Source organism: Convolutriloba macropyga, chromosome 12, assembly GCF_964194025.1.
Source record: "Convolutriloba macropyga chromosome 12, txConMacr16.3, whole genome shotgun sequence".
Classification (NCBI taxonomy): Eukaryota; Metazoa; Xenacoelomorpha; order Acoela; family Convolutidae; genus Convolutriloba; species Convolutriloba macropyga.
The window spans coordinates 22,765,797-22,786,135 of NC_134479.1; the positions used below are offsets into that span (position 1 = coordinate 22,765,797).

Here is a 20,339-nt window from a genome sequence, read left to right on the forward strand (position 1 = left end):
CCAAATGTTCTATATAATCTTTCACCTTAACCATATTTTTACATACATCATTTTTTCCAAAATTTTCCCTAAATAAATACATCATGTCTCAATCAACTAATACTAGTGTCATAAACTCCTGCGACGTCTGTAATTTATCCTTTGAATCAAAGAAGGGTTTATACAGGCATCAATCATACGATCTCAAACATCAGAAACTATTGGAGAATATGTTTGAGTCTGAAGAAGAGGAAATCTCGGAGAGGGTGTATAATTCGGATGAAGATGATTATATTATTAAAACTACGGCTAAAGCTGAAACTAAGACTGATATTATTAAAACTAAGGATATTATTGGAACTGAAACTGAAACTGGCATAGATATAGCTAAAACTGAACCCTGCTGGGTTTGTGGCGATAAGTTTAAAAATCAGATTGGTCTACAAACTCACATGAATAAACACATTAGAGAAAGTGCTATCTCAACTGATCCATGCTTTGCTAATAATTATACTATTAAATCAAGCTTCAATCAAAGACAGCTATATATTACTAAGCCGGGTAGATATATTAATGATATTAATGAGCCTATAGATTACAAATTAGATGGGTTTAAACCATTTAAATCATATAAATATAAAGTTACGGCCAATTGCTTATATAGGAAGAGAGGAGAAGAAGAGACTAAGACAACTCTTATAAACTTTAGAACTGAAGAATATATGACTAAAGATCATCGACTGGATCTCAACCAATGGCTAGATAATACTAGAGAAACATATGAGGGTTATGGCTATGATTATGAGTTTCTTGGAATAACTGACATTCAGCTAAATATACAAAGAACTAAACCATCATTAGGATCATACATAGAACTACCAACAAATCGAAGAACTGGAGCAAAAGCTACTTTGAATATTAAAAGTAAAAAATTTAATTGCTTAAGATTAAGCATTACAGCCGCATTATATACTGTGACCCAAGATGCAACTAGAGAAAATATGTATTTTAATAATCTAGTCGATGACTGGGAATATAATGAAACTGCATTTGATTATATAACAAAAGTCCAAAATAAATATAATATCAATATTTGGTTTTACAGGCCTACTCAAGATAGTTACATAGCAAAAGTAGAACGCCTAGAGAAACGTTCTAACTTTGTAAAAGATAGACAAAATGTTAGGATTCTAGTCTGGAATGAACATTGTGCTCTAATTAAAAATGTAGAAGTATTACTAGAAAGACCCAATACCAAACATGCAAAGTTCTGGTTTTGTGATAATTGTACCTATTGGTGTAGCTCTCAATATATATATATATATATATATATATATATATATATATATATATATATATGAAACTCGTGAATGCTGTGTCGAAATCAAACCAAAGATTGTTTGCCCTAAGTTAAAACAAACTAAATTCAAGAATCAACATAAACAACAAGAAATGAATAATGTTACATTTAGTGATATTGAGTGTTACATGAAAGGGACAGATGAAAAAATTGGTAGCAATACATATAAGATATCTGAACATGCACCTATTGCTATTGGTTATAGTTGGCATAGCAAAGATTAAGTATATAGCAGATCCACGAAGTGGTTACACCAACCAGCGAAGCTGTTACACCAATCGTGGAACCTGCTTCGCAGATCATACTTTGGTCCAGACTGCATCAAAGATTATGTTACAGATTTATTAGAAATAGAAAAAAAACACAGCATTAAGATAAACAAAGCAATGCTATACACAGAAGAAGATAAATTGTATCATGATGCTGATGATATATGTCACATTTGTAATAAAAACTGTGTTAATAAAGTTAGAGGTCACTGTCACTAAACCGGTAGATATAGAGGCCCATCATGTAATATTTGTAACTTAAACTATAAACATCGAAACTTCATTCCAGTAATATTTCATAATGGAAAGGGCTATGACTTCAATCTATTATTTAATGAGATATTTAAACAGAATAATAGCAGGAGAAGAATTGATATCTCGCCTAGCACTAATGGCAAAGCTGGAATGTTTAGAGTGTGTGTATTAAATTTTATAGATAGTTACAGTTTCTTGACAATGTCTCCTGATAAAATGGCAAAAGTCTATAATGTTAAAAAAAAAAATTATATCCTTATGAATACTCTAAAGATGAGAATAGCTATAATAATAAACTAGGCAATCTATCAATTCAAGACCTTAGATCATCACTAACAACTAAGTTACCAACCCAAGATGAAGTAGATGATTTTAATAATTCTAATAGTAATAAAACAGGTAGAGAATTAACATTGGAATGTATGGAAAATGATATATCCATACTAGGACACTGCTTCAATCTATTTGTTAGGTTAAACATGAATACATATAAACTCAATCCTCTACATTATATTAGTCCACCAGACTACAGCTTCGATTGTTTCCTAAAACTAAGCAACGTTGAATTAGACACAACACAAGATGAGCAAATACTAAAAGACTTCATTAGTGCAATGAGAGGTGGCATATGTGGTCTTATGAGTGACAGGTAATTAGAAGTCAGAGTCAGAGTCAGAGTCAGAGTCAGAGTCAAAGATCCATATGGTACATCGATGCTAATAACTTATATGGTTATGCACTAATGCAAAAGCTACCATATAAAGATTTTGAGTACTCCAACGCAACTCTAGACAAAGTATTAAATACTTCAGACTACGGCTATTGGCTTATCTGTGATTTAAAATATACTAATGAATGTAAAGAGAGAACTAGCAACTTCCAACTACTACCCCATGGAAGAGAAGTAGAGAATAATTAACTGGGATACAAACAAAGACCCCCAACTTCATCGAAAAGCAAGAAACTAATATTAGATCAGAATAAAAAATATGAATACCCAATACACTATCGGATGTTAAAGTTTGTTGTTAAGATGGGTATAAAGCTTACTAAAGTCCATAGAATAATTAAATTTAAACAAGATTATATAATTAGAGACTATATTGAACTTAATACTAAAATGAGAGCAGAAGCTAAAACTGAGCCTGAGAAAGATTTATTTAAGTTAACGAATAACTCATTGTTTGGTAAAAGTTGTGAGAATCCAATAAAATATCTAGAAGCCCAGATCCTAACTAATGATTATGAAATACTTAAAGTTGTTAGTAAACCAACATGTAAAGATGTAATTAGATATGAGAGATATACTCTAATATAATTTTATAAAAAAGAAATACAATATGATAAACCCATATATCTAGGCTCTACTGTATTGGAGTTAAGTAGACTCCATATGTATGAATTTTTTTATGATGTATTGAAACCATCGCTAGAAGACATCAACCTTCACTATATAGACACGGATAGTTTTATTTTAAGTTATAGTAGAGGTAATGTTGACAACGAGCACATGGACTTATCTAATCTAGATATTCCTATAAAAACGGATAATAAAGTCCCTGGCAAGTTTAAACACGAGCTAAGGAGTAAAATAATAGAAGAATTTATTGTATTAAAATCCAAAACATAAAGTATAAAGAACTATGGCGCAAAAAAGAAAGGAATAAAGAAAGAAAGTAATGAAAAGCACGAGGAATATTATAATGCTCTAATAGATAATAAGGAAAGGACAGTGGAGGAAAGTAGGATTCAAAAAGTAGGAAGTTGTATGACCACAATTAAGATAAGTAAAAGAAGTTTAAGTAATTTCGATGATAAAAGATTTTATGTGAATAATATAAAAAGTTATCCCCTAGATGAGAACATGTATTTATTCAAAAGAGATTTATTAAATAAAATCAGCCAACAGACTTCGTCTGCGCCAAACCGACGGACTATGGTAAACCCAGCACTCATAAACAATATTCAAGAATTAACAATTAAGGAAGATAGAAAGTTTATTGAAGCCGCTATTAGATTATATAATGAACTGTGATAGTTATTTTTTATAAAATGGCTAGGCTAGATAAACTCATAGAATTAAATAAACCACAAAAACTAAACAGAAGAAATAGATTAGAAGATAAATTAAAACAACATGAATATTATGGTGAATTAGAAGAGTTATTTGATCCTCTAACTAAAACTTTAAATACTAATAGTGAAATACTACAAGCCCATCAAACACAAACAATGGAAGCATCCGGTGAACGTGCTGCGCAGATCGGTGAAACCGGTTTACGGATAGAAGACAACACAAATCCATTGAAAGCTTTAGAGTTCTCTCCCGTTCAACAAAGCGAGTTCTCTGTCAGAGAGCCTGTCACATTACCAGGTCGAGAGGGCAAGTTGTTTAAATTAAGTAACGAGATGCTTGATATTCTAGCAGATATGAGAAAACAAAAGAATATTCAATTACGATTAGTCCCATTCGATGCAAATGAAAGTCAGTTTACAATTAATAATGTGCCCACTCATATAACACCGAATGGTATAAAACTAAGAAATAACAACTATGATTTCACTAAAGGTTTCCTTATGTTTATCACTAATAAAAATGTGACAGAAAGAGACATAGAAGGTCATGAAAACAAAATAAAACAATTTCCAAGTGATATTGGTTATAAAAAAGGAGGGGAAACTAAAAGTAATAGATCGAAAGTTATAAAAAGATTATCAGTTAGTATCGCATCACCGAGAAGAGATTCCTTTAGTAAGGAATCCACTGTTGACGATACTAATGAAGAAGAAGAAGAAGAAGTTAAAGCTAGTGGTCTTACTGAGACTGACCCCAACAACTTAGTAGAAAGACTACAATTATTAATACTAGAAACAAAAGCTCGTCATGATGGATTATACGATGAAATGCTAGATAAATCTAAGCAACAATTATCTATGAATATTATTAATCAAGAACAATTAGATAATTTTGATTTTAACTATGGTAAAAAACTAAATAACAATGGAAAAACAACAACAACAATTATTAGCTAAAGAAGTATGCGGTCCTCAAATAACAAAGTTTAGAAGAGAAAGAATAATACCATTATACAAAAATGAAACATGGTCAGCTGATTTGATAGACAAATCATCTCTAAGTAAATACAATAATAATTATAAGTTTATGTTAACAGTTATAAATATGTCCACATAATATGCAAAGGCTATTCCATTAAAGAATAAATCTGGTTTATATTCAACCAATGGTTTTAAAACAATCCTATCAGAAGGTCCACAACGTGGCTCTTAACATAGAAAACCAGAAAAATTATGGGTAGATAGAGGTAGTGAGTTTTACAATAAAACATTTAAATCTTTACCTAAATAATATGAAACAAAACTATAATCTACTTATCGTGATTTAAGGGCTGTGTTTATAGAGAGATTCAATAGAACATTGTTACACATAATTAATAAACCAATGTTAATCAATGGTAATGGTAATTGGGTAAATATACTAAATGATGCAGTCACAACATATAACAATAACATTCACTCAACAATTAATATGACACCTGTTGATGCTTCTAATAATCCCGATAAGGTTAAATACTCATTCATTTATAGGACTATTAAAATGTTAGAAATGCAGATAAACGTAATATGTTCTCTAAGAGATACACTTCTAATTGGAATAGAGAGTTGTTTAAAGTTAATGAGATTTTAAAAACACAACCACCAACGCCAAGATAGAAGATATGAATGGAGAGATAATAGAAGGTAAGTATTATGAACAGGAATTATTAAAATCCGAGTTTGACTTTGAATCTAATAATAAAGTTTTAGAATCATTAAATATAGACCTCCGGTCATAAGCCAGCAAGCTGGATTCAAATCTTTCTGTAAATAAATACGAAGATGACAAGAAATAGATTCAATCAGGCTAAACGAGCATCATCATATATTAGTCTATCACCAAGTAAGGCCCGTCAATTATTCTTAGAAGATAACGATAATATTGACCTGAAAGATACCTATAAAATTACAAATGTACGTCCTCCGATAGATGAAAAAGATGTTGTTAATAAAGAGTTTTATGACAATAACCTATTATCTTCTTCTAATAAAATAGACATTTTAAGTAGAAACATAACTGAACTAAGAAAGGGTGACTTTGATAAAGCTACAACTAAAACATTACAACTAAATGAAACACAAGTTAATGATGAACTAATTAATGCTTTTATTGAATCAGCAAATGAAGTCACAAATACAGTTAAATTTCGTAATAAAGTTGCTGCTGATACTATTTTTAAATATAATCAATTAAAACAAGAATTTGATAATAATAAGTTTAAAATATTACTGACATACTTTTAGATGATATGTTTACTAACGGTCTAAGAGAAATGAAAGAATACAATAAAACTCTTAGAAAAGTTAAAATACAATATATAATTGCTATACTTTTAAGAAGTACGTTAGTTGATAATAAAGAGCAAGCAAGACTTGAGATGCATTATGGTTTTAAACAAGAAGATATAATGAAAGAAACAGAAAGAATTTTTACTAATGAAAATAAGCAAAGCTATGACGGAGACCATGACCAATCCAACAGCACCGAGTGAGACATTACTATATGCAGATTTGTCATCAGTATCAGAACGATTAATCCGCAAAGCGGCTGAGAAACAGATCAGCAATGCTGCAACTGCCAATGAACAGTTGATAAATGAAAAGATTCAAGCCAAAAATAAATTTAACAACAAAATTAAGATTATAAAAGATATTAGAAATTATTATGAAACTGAAACTAATAACTATAATATGAAGTTAAGTAGATATAAGAATTATATTAACGTAGCTGAGATAACAGAAATAGTATTATCATCTATAGCAACAACTGCAACATCAACATCAGTTGCATTAACAGGTATAGGATTACCTTATTCTATACCAACAGCTTTTGCTACAGCAAAAGTTTGTGGTTCATTACCAAAAACAATTAATACTAAAATTGAAATTAAAATAAAACAATTTCTGAGGGATATTGGTTATAAACGGAGAGGGGAAAATAAAAGTAATAGATCGAAAGTTATAAGAAGATTATCAATTAGTATCGCATCACCGAGAAGAGATTCCTTTAGTAGTGAATCCACTGTTGACGATACTAATGAAGAAGAACAAGAAGTTAAATCTAGTGGTCTTACTGAGACTGACCCCAACAACTTAGTAGAAAGAGTACAATTATTAATACTAGAAACAAAAATTGGTCATGATGGATTATACGATGAAATGCTAGATAAATCTAAGCAACAATTATATATGAATATTATTAATCAAGAACAATTAGATAATTTTGTTTTTAACTATGGTAAATAAATAAATAATAATGGAAAAACAACAACAACAATTATTAGCTAAAAAAGTATTCGGTCCTCAAATAACAAAGTTTAGAAGAGAAAGAATAATACCATTATAAATGGTTTTAAACAAGAAGATATAATGAAATAAATAGAAAGAATTTTTACTAATGCAAATAAGCAAAGCTATGACGGAGACCATGACCAATCCAACTGCACCGAGTGAGAGATTACTATATCCAGATTTGTCATCAGTATCAGAACGATTAATCCGCGAAGCGGCTGAGAAACAGATCAGCAATGCTGCAACTGCCAATGAACAGTTGATAAATGAAAATATTCAAGCCAAAAATAAATTTAACAACAAAATTAACATTATAAAAGATATTAGAAATTATTATGAAACTGAAACTAATAACTATAATAAGAAGTTAAGTAGATATAAGAATTATATTATCGTAGCTGAGATAACAGAAATATTATTATCATCCATATCAACAACTGCAACATTAACATCAGTTGCATTAACAGGTATAGGATTACCTTATTCTATACCAACAGTTTTTGCTACAGCAAAAGTTTGTGGTTCATTACCAAAAACAATTAATACTAAAATAAGAAATAAAATTATAAAGTATTCACAAATGTATATTTTGAGTAAAAGTTTAGTGATAAGTTTAATAGACTATATACTAAATCAATGAATGATAATAAAATAGATAATGATGAGTATATTGAATTAGTTAAGGTATATGAGGATTATAAGAAAAATCGGCGAAGCCGCAACTCTAATGACAAGAAAAACAAGCTGAGTGTTTTTTAAACTAAAGTTGTTAGTGCTTAGTTATAATAATGTATTTAGTAATAATAATATTAATATTAATATATATCCGCGAAGCGGTTACACCGATCAGGGAACCTGCTTCGCAGATAGATAATATTAGAGCTGGTCTTAGTCTTAGTTATACACACACATACATACAATAGTTATATTTAAATTCGAATATAATTAATTATCTTTTCTTTGTACCTAAGTATAAACCTCTTCCTTTTTGTACTAATTTTATACCCTCGCCAGTAGTTGCAAAATTAATTAAATCAGGTGTGGCCGATAAAGCAGCTCTAGGGTTTCTAGATGCAGCCGCACTTCCTATTTTACTTGCTATTTCTAATGCTCTTACTGGATTATTAGCAACTCTCTTTCCAAAATTAACCGTAGCCCTACCAATGCTTATAAAGAGATCTTTCAATCCCTCTGCTTCTATTGTTGCATCAGATACTTATCTGATTGACTTATTCCTTCAACATTTAACACAATTACCCTTTAACATTTTAGTACCCTTCGCCGATACAAAACCTCTTATGTTATTAGTACCACTATAATGTCTACCACCAACCAATATGAATTAGTTTTGAACTTATTTAAAAGACTCATTTCCATATATAAAAAATAATGGAAGTTAAAAAGTATAATCCCTTTGTTGTTATGAATAAGCCTAAGCCTAAGCCCAAGGTTAGGCCCAAGGCTAAGTTTAAGCTTGAAGCTGTAGGCTTATCTCTAGAGAATAAAAAGAAACTAGATATTATTTAAGCTAGGGGTTTTTGCTAAGACAAGTAAGAAATAGTTATAATTGTAGTTATCAGGAAATGCTTCGCAGATGATTATTGTGAGAGATATAGCTAAAATAATGAATAGGGCCATAGTTATAATTATAATTATGATACTATATCAACCATCTTATTACCATCACTATTAACACTAACAACCTTTCTAGTTAATACTAATGCATGACATATAACATCCGCAACTGCAGCAATAAATTTAAAATTAAGTTGTATTGGTTGTGGTCCTATATGATCACTTTGATATCTAGTATCAAATACATACATTCTATAACTACTTTTGAATGTTCTATGATTTATATATGGTTTTATATTATGTGGTAGCTCATTATAATCTTTTTTAAAGCTAACAATCTCTTTAAACGCCTAATTATAATTATTAGAACCATAATTGATATTCATTCTAACCTCGGGATAAAACTCACTACCAATCTTACAATAACATTCAGTAACATTCATTATATCAATTGTACTTGCTTCATGAGTTTGTTCATTAACATTATTATTTTCAAAACTAACTATTATATATTGTGGTCTTTCCATACCACTTTCCATACCTAGATCAAACAAGAAGTTAGTAGCATTGGGTACATTCTTATAAAATGTCTTTCTTTCAAAATAACTAAAGTCTACATTATTCTTTTTATTAAACCCTTTTGCACAATAATTCTATTGTCATTACTAGGATCAATACTGGGCACACACCATGATATATCTCTAATTTCTATATCACCATCATTACCAACTGCATCAGCACCAGCATTAACTCTAAATAGAGCTCTATCATTATTATTACTTTTTAATATTAGTTTTAATCCTAAACCATATATAATCTTTTATAAATCATTTACAAAACCAAATAGATCACTCATCCTAATCATCGTATGGGTATGACCTCGTTCTGCAGCAGTATGGTCACCTTTAAGTTGACTATCTCTAATGCCTTGATTTCTAACAAAACCACTCTCATATTCATCATCAGTACTAGTTAATAACTTAAACATCAATTGATTAGGATGACAATGATCTATATATTAAATGGTCCTGCCACCACTAGTTTCAAGCTTAACTGAACTAAATAATACAATCAAACCATATTTAACTAATCTGATATTAGCATTATTAGCAAATACACCACCTGCATCATCTGATACAACAAACTCTATCTCTAGATATGAATCATGTATATTTAAATGATTCTCTTCTCTATTGAGTATCATATTAATGTTAGTATTGATTGTATTAATTGTTGACAGGTTATTTGGTTTATTTTTTATAATCTTACTTTTGTTCATATCATTAACATCATTAACTTAAACTAGAAAAAAACATACACTTAACTTTAGAATGATAAAACCAAATGAAAGCTTTCATTTTAATAACCCTATACATAACACAACGAAAATTGGTTTAATTAGATTATCTGTTTATAATTCGGTGTTTAATATAACTTGAAGAAAAAACAGTTTATGTTTACTAATCCACAAGCTTTCCATCAGATAGATGCAGCCAAAGTATTTATTATACCACCGGGGTCATACGAGTTAACCGATATAGCAGATATATTAAAACAAGAAACAAATAATTAAATTTTGTTTCAAGTAGGCAAAAATACAATGAAATGTAAAATGGAAGTATTACAAGGTGTTATTAATTTTAATGTAAAAAACTTGGTAGCATCACTACTAGGATTTGATGAACAAATGTATTCAAGAGGTAAGTATACTACAAATAAAATTATTGATATGATGGGTTTCAATACAATTAATATTCATTGCAATATTATATCAGGAGCTAAAGATAATGGTAAAGATACAGATATATTATATACATTTAATCTAACAGAACCACCAGGTTACTTGATAAATATTATACCAAATAAAATCTTATATCAAAATGTAACTAAAGATAGAATAGAATATATTGAATTTTATATTATAGATGAGCATGGAAGACCCATAGACTTCAATGGCGATGTATAAAGTTTTACTTTGCATTTAGTGTAACAGCAAGGCAAAGCCTTGTTTTATTATAATCATAGCATATTTGAAATAGTATTTTTCGTTAAAAAATTTTTAGTATTAAATGCGATGAATGTAAAAATAAGTCCTGGGCTCAAAGTTGTAATTGGTGTCAGGGTAAACCATATCAATGTTTTGTATGTAATAGAGTTATAACATATAAACATGATCATTTACTAGAACACTTTAATAATCCCGATCAATATCTAACTTGTAGAAAGTGTGAAGTATATAAACATATCTCTCAGTATAGATTTAAACAATTCTATTGTAGGTTATGTACATATCTCCATAAAAATACTAAAGAAAGATTTAGAATACATGTAGAATCCCTCACACCATATTCACAGATTAGTATAGTTATAAATTATAATTAAACATGCATAAATACAAAACTCTCCGATCCCAATTAATTCTTAGTTTACCACTAATATTTTTATTCTTAGTTATATCAATGACAATGTAATTATAAGGCTCTTTCCATACATTACTACATATATTAGCAAAATCATTATAAATAAGTTCACTATTATTAAAGAAATCTTGATATATAGATTTGAGGACTTTACCTCTTTGTTCAAATAAAATAAATAGATTACAATTCTTTCTAACACTCTGTCTATCTTTTGTGAATAGATTTTGATTAAGATATGTCATATTACAAATATTATGTCTACCCCTACAAAAGTACTCATTAATAACTGGTTCTTTGGCTCTAACATCATCGAATATCATTAGTTTCTTTAAATTTTCGGTTAGTTTATTGGGAGATGGTAAATCTTTTATATCTTTAACAAACTCGACAGACTAGCAACTTATATTTTTATCTGCGAAGCAGGTTCCCTGATATTGATCGCCAGTAGGTCCAATAATGGATAGCTTTTCAAATTATATACTAGTCAGAATTAGTTTTTTTAAAATGAATGTCTTACCACGTTCACTAGGACCAGGTATTATACATCTAATGTTCTCTGGGAGTGTAGCTTCAGTAATTATATTATCATCTTTTAGCCATGGTTGTAGATCTTCATTTATGTTTATAGAGAGAGCGTTAGGTTGACCTTTTTTGATGGGGCTTGGCTTGCCACGTTTCACCATGTTTTTCATCAAATTGATATATAACATTATCAGTGAAGCTGCCCGCAGATTAATGAAATTATCATTATCATTATTAGCAAAGCTACTTCGTAGATCATTATCATTATCATTATCATTATCATTATCATTAACATTAACATTATCATTATCTGCGGAGCAGGTTGGCATGCCACGGACTCCGTCCGCTCCCTGATTAGCAAAGCTACTTCGTAGATCTTTAACACTATCATTAACATTATTAGCAAAGCTACTTCGTAGATCATCTGCGAAGCAGGTTCCCTGATTATCATTAACTTTAACATGACAACCTCAACTAAAACATTCATTATATATTGCAAGACATTTAACTTGATTAACTAGAATATTCAAAACACTTTTAATTCTAAATCCTCTATCAATAAGATAGATTATATATAAACACTAAGCCCCACAATAAGATTCATCATATTGTTGTATTCTTTCATTAGAGACTAGATCAACATATTCTTCTAGGAATAACGATGGGTTTTCTACACCAAAACTATCAAAGTAATATGTTGGACCATCTCCTCTTCTTATAACTAAAACCCAATGTGTACCATCAGTTGGATGTAGATTTACGATAATGTTGAAGTTGAGTTCCCTGATTGTTTTAGGATTCTCATCTCTCATTACAATTTCAGTTGGCGTTAGACTTATATCTTTACCTATATCTTTTATTCTGATTTCACTCATAGCATTATTATCAATATTAAATTTATTATTGAATTCCTCAAAAGTTAGGATAAGCATTTTTTAATATAAATTTTATATATAAAAATGGATAAAGGAGGTATACTTTTTATTTTTATTATCATAATTGCAATTTGTTTTATTTTTTTTTAAAATTCGATACCGAGTAAATATACAAAACTAGAAGAAAGCTTTGGTGGATTTATGAATAGGAGTCTAGTTAAATTTGAATATGAAAAGTCACCATTACTTACTATTGTTTATGGCGGAACTGGTACAGGCAAAACATTTTTTATTAGACAATACTTAAAGTTTTACTTAGATCCGCGAACAGACTCCGTCTGTGGTAAACAAAGCGGTTACACCGATCAAAACCAAAACCAAGACCAAGATCTGCGAAGCAGTTCCATTGATCAAGCTAAAAAAATAATCATAGTATGTAAAGATTGTAGAGATTGGATAGATCCTGAACCTGGTGAGTTTTACATTGCATTTGATACATGCGATAGAAATATGATCACATCAAAAAACAAGTCTATATTCAAAGATAGTGTAATTGTTCCTGATGATATGGGCGTTAAGTTAAAAAAGGATATAGCTTATTATTTCACAGAAAGAAGACATTATAATATTCAAATGATTGTAATGTGTCATAAACCAGCTGAAATAATTAATAAAGCAAGAATGAGTTGTGATACTACTTATTTAACAACTTATAATGGAGCTGATCTATTTAGAAATTTTAGTGAAATATAAAAATGTGAACACAATTCAATAAAAAAATTTGTGAATTAAATAGTAACTATTATAATTATACAGATGGAATGTCAGATGAACTTCGTTATGGTATAATTAAATATAATAGGAAAGAGAATACTTTTATTATTATTGATAAGAATAGAATTATGATATATGACTCGAGAGTTATTTTTCTTGATTTAAAAGCTCTTAGTTTAAAAGATGAATTAGAAAGAGAAGATATAAGTAAACTTATAGCATAAATGAAACCACTCATGATTAATGCAACAGATAGAAATGTTATTAATCATGATAGCTATATATTCTATTTTAATAAACTTCTTAAATTAAATAATATTAAAATACAGAATGATGTTCTAACACAAGAAACGGTTACAGGAAAAGGTATAAAAAAGTTATCAACTTTTGGTGGAATTATAAACTCAGGTTTAATTATAATTAGTCATATTTATCCCGATATGATAGCAAGAAATGCTGTGGGTATAGCAATGGGACCAAGCACAATGTTGAGTAGAGTAAGTACATTGGTTAACGTTGGATATGGAGAAGAGTTGGATAATGATCCACGAAATACAGTACAAGAAGAATATATAAATGAAGAGGATGGGAATTTAAATAGAAAGGTGGGAAAGTATTTAAGCAATCTATATGAAAATAATAAAGAGTTTAGAGTTGAGATTATAAATTTTATAAGAGATAAAAAATGATTAGACCTTGAAGTGATTTTAGATAGAAGATAAAAAACTAATTTGCTAAATATGCCGGGAAAGAAATTTTTAGCTGAGTATATCACATCTAAAGAAAATACTAAAGATATAATTGAAATCTTGGCTAGATATTATTTATAATTTTACCCCTTCATAAATGGTTATAAAATGTTTAGAGTGTAATCATAAAAGTGGAACTCCTTTTAATCTAGCTTTTCATTATTCAATATATCATGAAGATAAATTGGTAAATGTGTGCGTGGTGATAAAACATTAAGCGGTATTTGCATAAAAAATGATTGTTCTTTTAAAGATGAATCTGGATATAGTCCTAGTATTGACTCTAGCTCTAATCTTAGCTCTAGCCCTAATCCTAGCTCTAGCTCTAACTCTAGCCCTAATCCTAGCATTGATCCTAGCCCTAATCCTAAAGTTATAACTAGATGTTGTAATAGATGTAATTTTGTGAAACCATTAACAGATTTTGATAAAAGCAAGCATACATGTAGAAATTGTACTTCTACTAAAGTTACTTGTCTATATTGCCCTTCTATTGTGAGATATGATGGAATGAATGCTCATGTAAAACGACAATATCCAGATGTGGACATACTTAAAGTATTTACTAGAAATCTGCGAAGCAGTTACACTGATCTGATCCCCAATCCACGAACAGACTTCATCTGTGGTAAACCAAGTGGTTACACCAATCCTATTATTACATTAAATGAAGAAAGTTGTTCGTGTAAATATTATAATTTTGTATCATTTCTTATTAATAATGGGATAAATATAGAAAAAGTAAAAGAAAATATAAATTTATTGAAGAGTATAGATAATTTTAAATAAATTAGATAATTTTAGAATTTATTTTAAAAAAGGACTGAATCACTCTTTAGGGGTTCCAATAGCGATTTTGTACTGAGGATCGGGGTGATTTTGCTCTTAAAGAGTGATTCACTCTTAAAAGAGGGATTTCACTCTTATTTAGAAATTACTTTAATTTTTATTGATTTTTTGATTGAATATAGAGCTAATATAAATTAGTGAATAAAATGGGGTATAAGCAAGTAGTATTATAATTTTGTATCATTTCCTATTAATAATAGGATAAATATAGAAAAAGTAAAAGAAAATATAAATTTATTGAAGAGTATAGATAATTTTAAATAAACTAGATAATTTTAGAATTTATTTTAAAAAAGGACTGAATCACTCTTTAGGGGTTCCACTAGCGATTTTGTACTGAGGATTGGGGTGATTTTGCTCTTAAAGAGTGATTCACTCTTAAAAGAGGGATTTCACTCTTATTTAGAAATTACTTTATTTTTTATTGATTTTTTGATTGAATATAGAGCTAATATAAAGTAGTGAATAAAATGGGGTATAAGCAAGTAGTAGATATATAGAGTAGTGGGTGGAAGGTGCTCGAACAAGTGCATGAAAATGTTTTGAGGTGTTTTTACTATGTATACTATGTAAAAATAGCTCAAAAAATTGAAATGCGCTTGGAGAGCACCTTTTACCCACTACTTGTGTTTTCAAGATTTTTTGCTTTCAAACAATTGATCCCTAATCCATCGATTTCAAGATGTTTCTAAAAAAACTAAAATTAAGTCGCAAAGAGCGGCAAAAGGGTCTTTCATATTGCTTATTTTGTGTGGTATCCATTATGCAAGACCACAATATACTTGCTCTTTCTAAAAACAAACGAGAAAAAAACACAAGCGTCTCCGAATTTTAGTGAAAATGTCGGGTATAAAATGTGCATTTAGTGCTTTCAAACATTAATTATTTTAGTGCTGTTTTTTCTATTTTACTTATCAGATTTTTGAGAATATCTTTGAAAAAAGTATGTCTAATTAGGTTTTCTTTTCAATCAGAGATTTACGAAAAAGTGATGTTAAAATTGACATCTTTCACCTTCTTCGACTAAGTTGTGCACCGCTGTCCACTGTTTACTCGCGTAAAATCTGCTAACATGGGAAACAGACAGCAGTAGCTATAAAAGCTATAAAACTCCGAGGACAAAACGAATTGTTCAATAAAAATGATAGGGCAAAAAAACTTGTTGTAAAGAAGATTACCACACAGTTGGCTATTAACACAATGAAATTTACGCATACCAAGAAGTTATCACATCGCGAGAAGCCGAGTTGTGGAATAACTTTGAGATAGCGATAACAACTATTGTTTTTATTGTTTTTAATCAACTCTCGTTGCGGTTACAACAGTTGCAAAACTTTTGTCATCGTTGCCGTGATTAGACTACGAGTTTATCCCACTTTATCGCAACTGTTTATAAAGGGTGAAGGAATATTAGGTCAAAACTCGATAACGCGAACGCAATTTTTGAAGCCTTCAGGCGAAAATTTTGTACTAATATTTCGTACACATTAGGCAAACATCAATTAAAGCACTTAAAGACGATATTTCAAAATCCACTTGACGCTATAAAGTACTCAAGTATCCAAAGATAAAGCAATTAATTTATTGATCATGTTTATCACCCTTGCTTCCTCATTTTTTGCCAAATACCTATCCCCAAATGTCAGCGAAGGACAAAATAGTTTGCAAAAATTGCTTTTCACATGCTCTTTGTTCACTAATTTGACGTAAAGACAATTGTTAGGGACCGCTGCGTACTGTATAGCGTTTCGTGGATCGTGGATTTTGAAGTGCTGCATTAAGTTTTTTAATGGGCATTTGCCTAATGTCCAGAAAATTTTAGTTCAAAATTTTCGCCTAACGGCTATAAAAACGATTTCGCTTAATCCAGTTTTCGTCTAATATCCTGCGCCCCCTTTATATAGTAACAATGGTGATAAAAGATTGTGATAAACTCGTACTCCAATGCCGACGCAGACTTCGTAGTGTTAATTGAGCGTTGAGGTGTTTTTTTCACCGGTATATTATGCAACTGAGAATTGAGTAATGTGTTAGAAATCAACTTTGGTTGAGATTACAACAGTTGCATAGCCTAACTCACTTTTGTGTTTAAAAATTAATACTTGACAAGTGATTTCACTCAGCGAGGCAAACTGCAATTAGAAAAAAATGAAGAATCAATTGCTTTCACATACACTCTTTTAGTCGGCATTTTTTCACAATTTCACCAATTTAAAATTTAGCAGCGTATTTCAGGATTTCTTCGTACACAGGCTCGCAACTTTTAATTCATTCAGCCATCGCTTCATTATCGTCTTCAATTTGTTTCATGTCAATTTCCCTTTCTTTCGCGTCCTCGAATCCAGTTGACTGATTTGCCCTGGAAAAGAACCCGATCGGATTGTTGGACTCGTTGGCAAGATATGCGACGTCCCACGTGGGGTCGAAACCCTCGCGTGATTCCCAAGTCAGCATATCCTCTGAAAACTCAACTTCTATAAGCTCGCAGATCTTCTTAACAGCCTTCACAGATTGTTCTTTGGAACTAAGGACGTCGCCTGAGAGAACCAGAGGTGGTTTTTTGCAGGTTTTTTCGGCATACTTGATACCTTCCAGCATTTTCTGGAACGTTTCAGTGAAGTCAAATGCTTGAGATGAGTCGATAATCTCGAAGTACGTGATCTCGGCGTTGGGCAGGTAGGAAGTAGCCGCTAGAGCAGGATGCCGGACTAAAAAGATGTTGATGGAATCCTCGGAAATGATCTCTGGGATGTCTTCGTCGTGCACCGCGATGTTGAGATCCTTCATGATCTTGATCTTGCAGTCGGTGTTCCGCCAGTCATTGAGACATTTCTCGTACGTGTATTTGGGATCTATCTCGATGTCGAACATGGCAATGGTCTCTGGCGCGTTGTCAGTAACCATACTCCAAATGAACTTCTCGAATACGATCTAAAAATGATAGAGAATCAGTGCCTTAGTTCACACTCACTGAGTGTTGAAATGATCCAACCACATTCCGACGCTAAATCCAAATATACCGACGTTTGTTTTAATTTCAAAATGACTTTAAGGAGTGACTATATTTAATAATCTTGCATTTAAAAACGGCAAATTCTGGAGCATGGACACACAATTGGACTTGAAGCTCTACGGTCTACTGTAGTTGAATGGAAAGGCATAATTAGGTTCTACACAATCCGTTCTTGCTAGTCTGGTGGTAGCAAGTTATTGTTAAAAACGATGTGCAGAGCTTACAGGTTACCGGTGAGGCGAGCTGTAAACTTCGGAAGTCAACATTATCAAGCTCTGTTTTAGAGACAATTCTGTGAATACCTTCTAAATGATATTGGATTTGAACAGTGGATTTAGATTTACAAGCCTTAGCCAACACGTGCGCAAAGCCGATATTTTTAATAATAATAATAAATAATAATAATAATTATTATTATTAAATTTTTAAAAAGTGTTCTATGATCATAGCAAAGTGTTCTATGTTCTATGAATAAAACAATTATGACATGTGATAACTTCTGGACGTACCTTGGATTCATTCGGGGATGTTGGACAGACATCTCAAAAGAGCAGTCGATCTGGATCTAGGAGTGAACCAAAAATTGACGTTGACCATTTTGCAGTCTTATCACGATGTTCAACTTAGTTGAAAATTACAAAGAGTTTGTTCAAAGTTTCCAAAGATTAATCTTTGCTTGGATTGTTTAGTTGTTCTTAATTTCTCGCAGGAGGGTTTAGTTATGAGTAAAATGGCCCTCGCGATTTATCAAGCATTTACCTTGTAATCTTGCAATTTTATTTGCACAAACGATTAAACTCAATATTTCACGAGAACTTGATTCAAGTTTTCATGGCCACTCTTAATAACTTAACTTTTAACAAATAGCGCATGTCAATTTTATCTAAGTAGGTGTTTAGTTTCGGATTAGATATGTTGAAGTACTGGTATTGTTTAATTTGTATTTGTAGAAACCCGCAGATAAGATTCGAAATGAAATGCACATTTTGTAACTAGTTAAAATTTTTGCTGGAATTGGTCAATTTTGGAGAATTTTTTACAATTATAATGACGTCACATATCTCAAATACTATTGTAACGTAACAAGTTTGGTCAGTTTAATGCTCACGAAGAATGATAAATGACATTCTCTATTATAGAGTAGTCAATGAGTGGGTTTGATGTCGGAACCTTGAAATAAATGACTACGCGAATATTACTATAATAGGGGCATAAATAATAGTTCTTAGCAACTAGTTTCATTCTTTCAATCACGCATCAAAAATTTAAACTGCTGAAAAATAGTTCAAGTTATCTTTTGTTAGGACATTCTTGAGTGTTAGATTAGCGTTTACAATCTGAAACAGTGGAGAGGAAAGAATCATTCCAGTACCACTGCAACATAGATGAAGTCCAAAACTCTTATACCTTAACTAGGCTTATGATCATTTGAATAATGATATCTTAGTAGTTAATTTCACGCCTTTAATTAGTATAACCCAATTCGGCATACAAAATGATCTGTAATTAATAGAGCGCGCATAATTTCTCTCCATTTTGCGAAAAAACGTAACAAGCCATTTTTGGAATGACGTAGGAGAGGACAAAGCAATCGATGCAAGAGAGGAAAATTTTGAGAAGTCAAACTCAAACAGAAAAGCACCATAAAACAGGGACATGCACTCAAGGAACTTTACAAAATAATGCAAAGAATTGCAATGAAAAAAGGGACAAAAAGAGCGAAAAAAGATCTATTGGAGAAGATCTACTGAAGACATTTCTTGACCGAGCATGTGCTTTTGTTGCCAATGCCTTTGTTCAAGTCATATTTGTGACTCATAAGTTTGGTCCTCTGGTGAGCATGGTTATATTTTTTTCTGTTCATCGGCTGCAAAGAATTAGTCGATTGGTCTTCATTTGGATGGATTTGAATACCAACTCCAATTGATCAGGAATGTGTCATCTTTAACTGCGGTTTCCCTTCAATTGGCCAAATTTAACCACCGTATGACTCTCAACAGTTCAGATTTAATTGCTGAAGGCTTCGCAACTAGTCAGTGCTATGAGAGCAAATATGAGCAGTTAATTTTTATGAGTAGAAAAAAATTGGGAGTAGAAGGACAAGGAAATAGTTTACATCAATTTAATCAAAGTTATCTTTATTTAGTAAAAGTTTTTTTTCTAATCTGGATTCAAAATCACTATACAATATAATTTGATTGCTATTTACATATCTATCCTGATTATAATTCTGATACTCTAATTTCTCTATCTTTCGCATCTGATGCTTTAATTTTTGACTACACTCAGGATT

At 30.7% G+C, this 20,339-nt stretch overlaps 2 protein-coding genes across 3 annotated transcripts in view; both read right to left on the bottom strand.

Moving 5' to 3' along the window:
- Window positions 1-20,339, bottom strand: part of LOC142351005 (large ribosomal subunit protein uL5A-like) — a 130,474-nt gene that overhangs the window by 98,239 nt on the left and 11,896 nt on the right. The gene's annotated exons all lie outside the window — the stretch shown is intronic.
- On the bottom strand, window positions 17,172-17,960 carry LOC142350352 (uncharacterized). The gene has a single exon (XM_075402189.1). The coding sequence runs from the start codon at window positions 17,935-17,937 to the stop codon at window positions 17,302-17,304; it is 636 nt and encodes a 211-aa protein (XP_075258304.1). The 5' UTR covers window positions 17,938-17,960; the 3' UTR covers window positions 17,172-17,301.

What these genes read in the sequence shown, in the direction of transcription:
- LOC142350352 (XM_075402189.1), bottom strand. Translation starts at nt 17,937, where the DNA reads ATGGTTACTGACAACGCGCCAGAGACCATTGCCATGTTCGACATCGAG.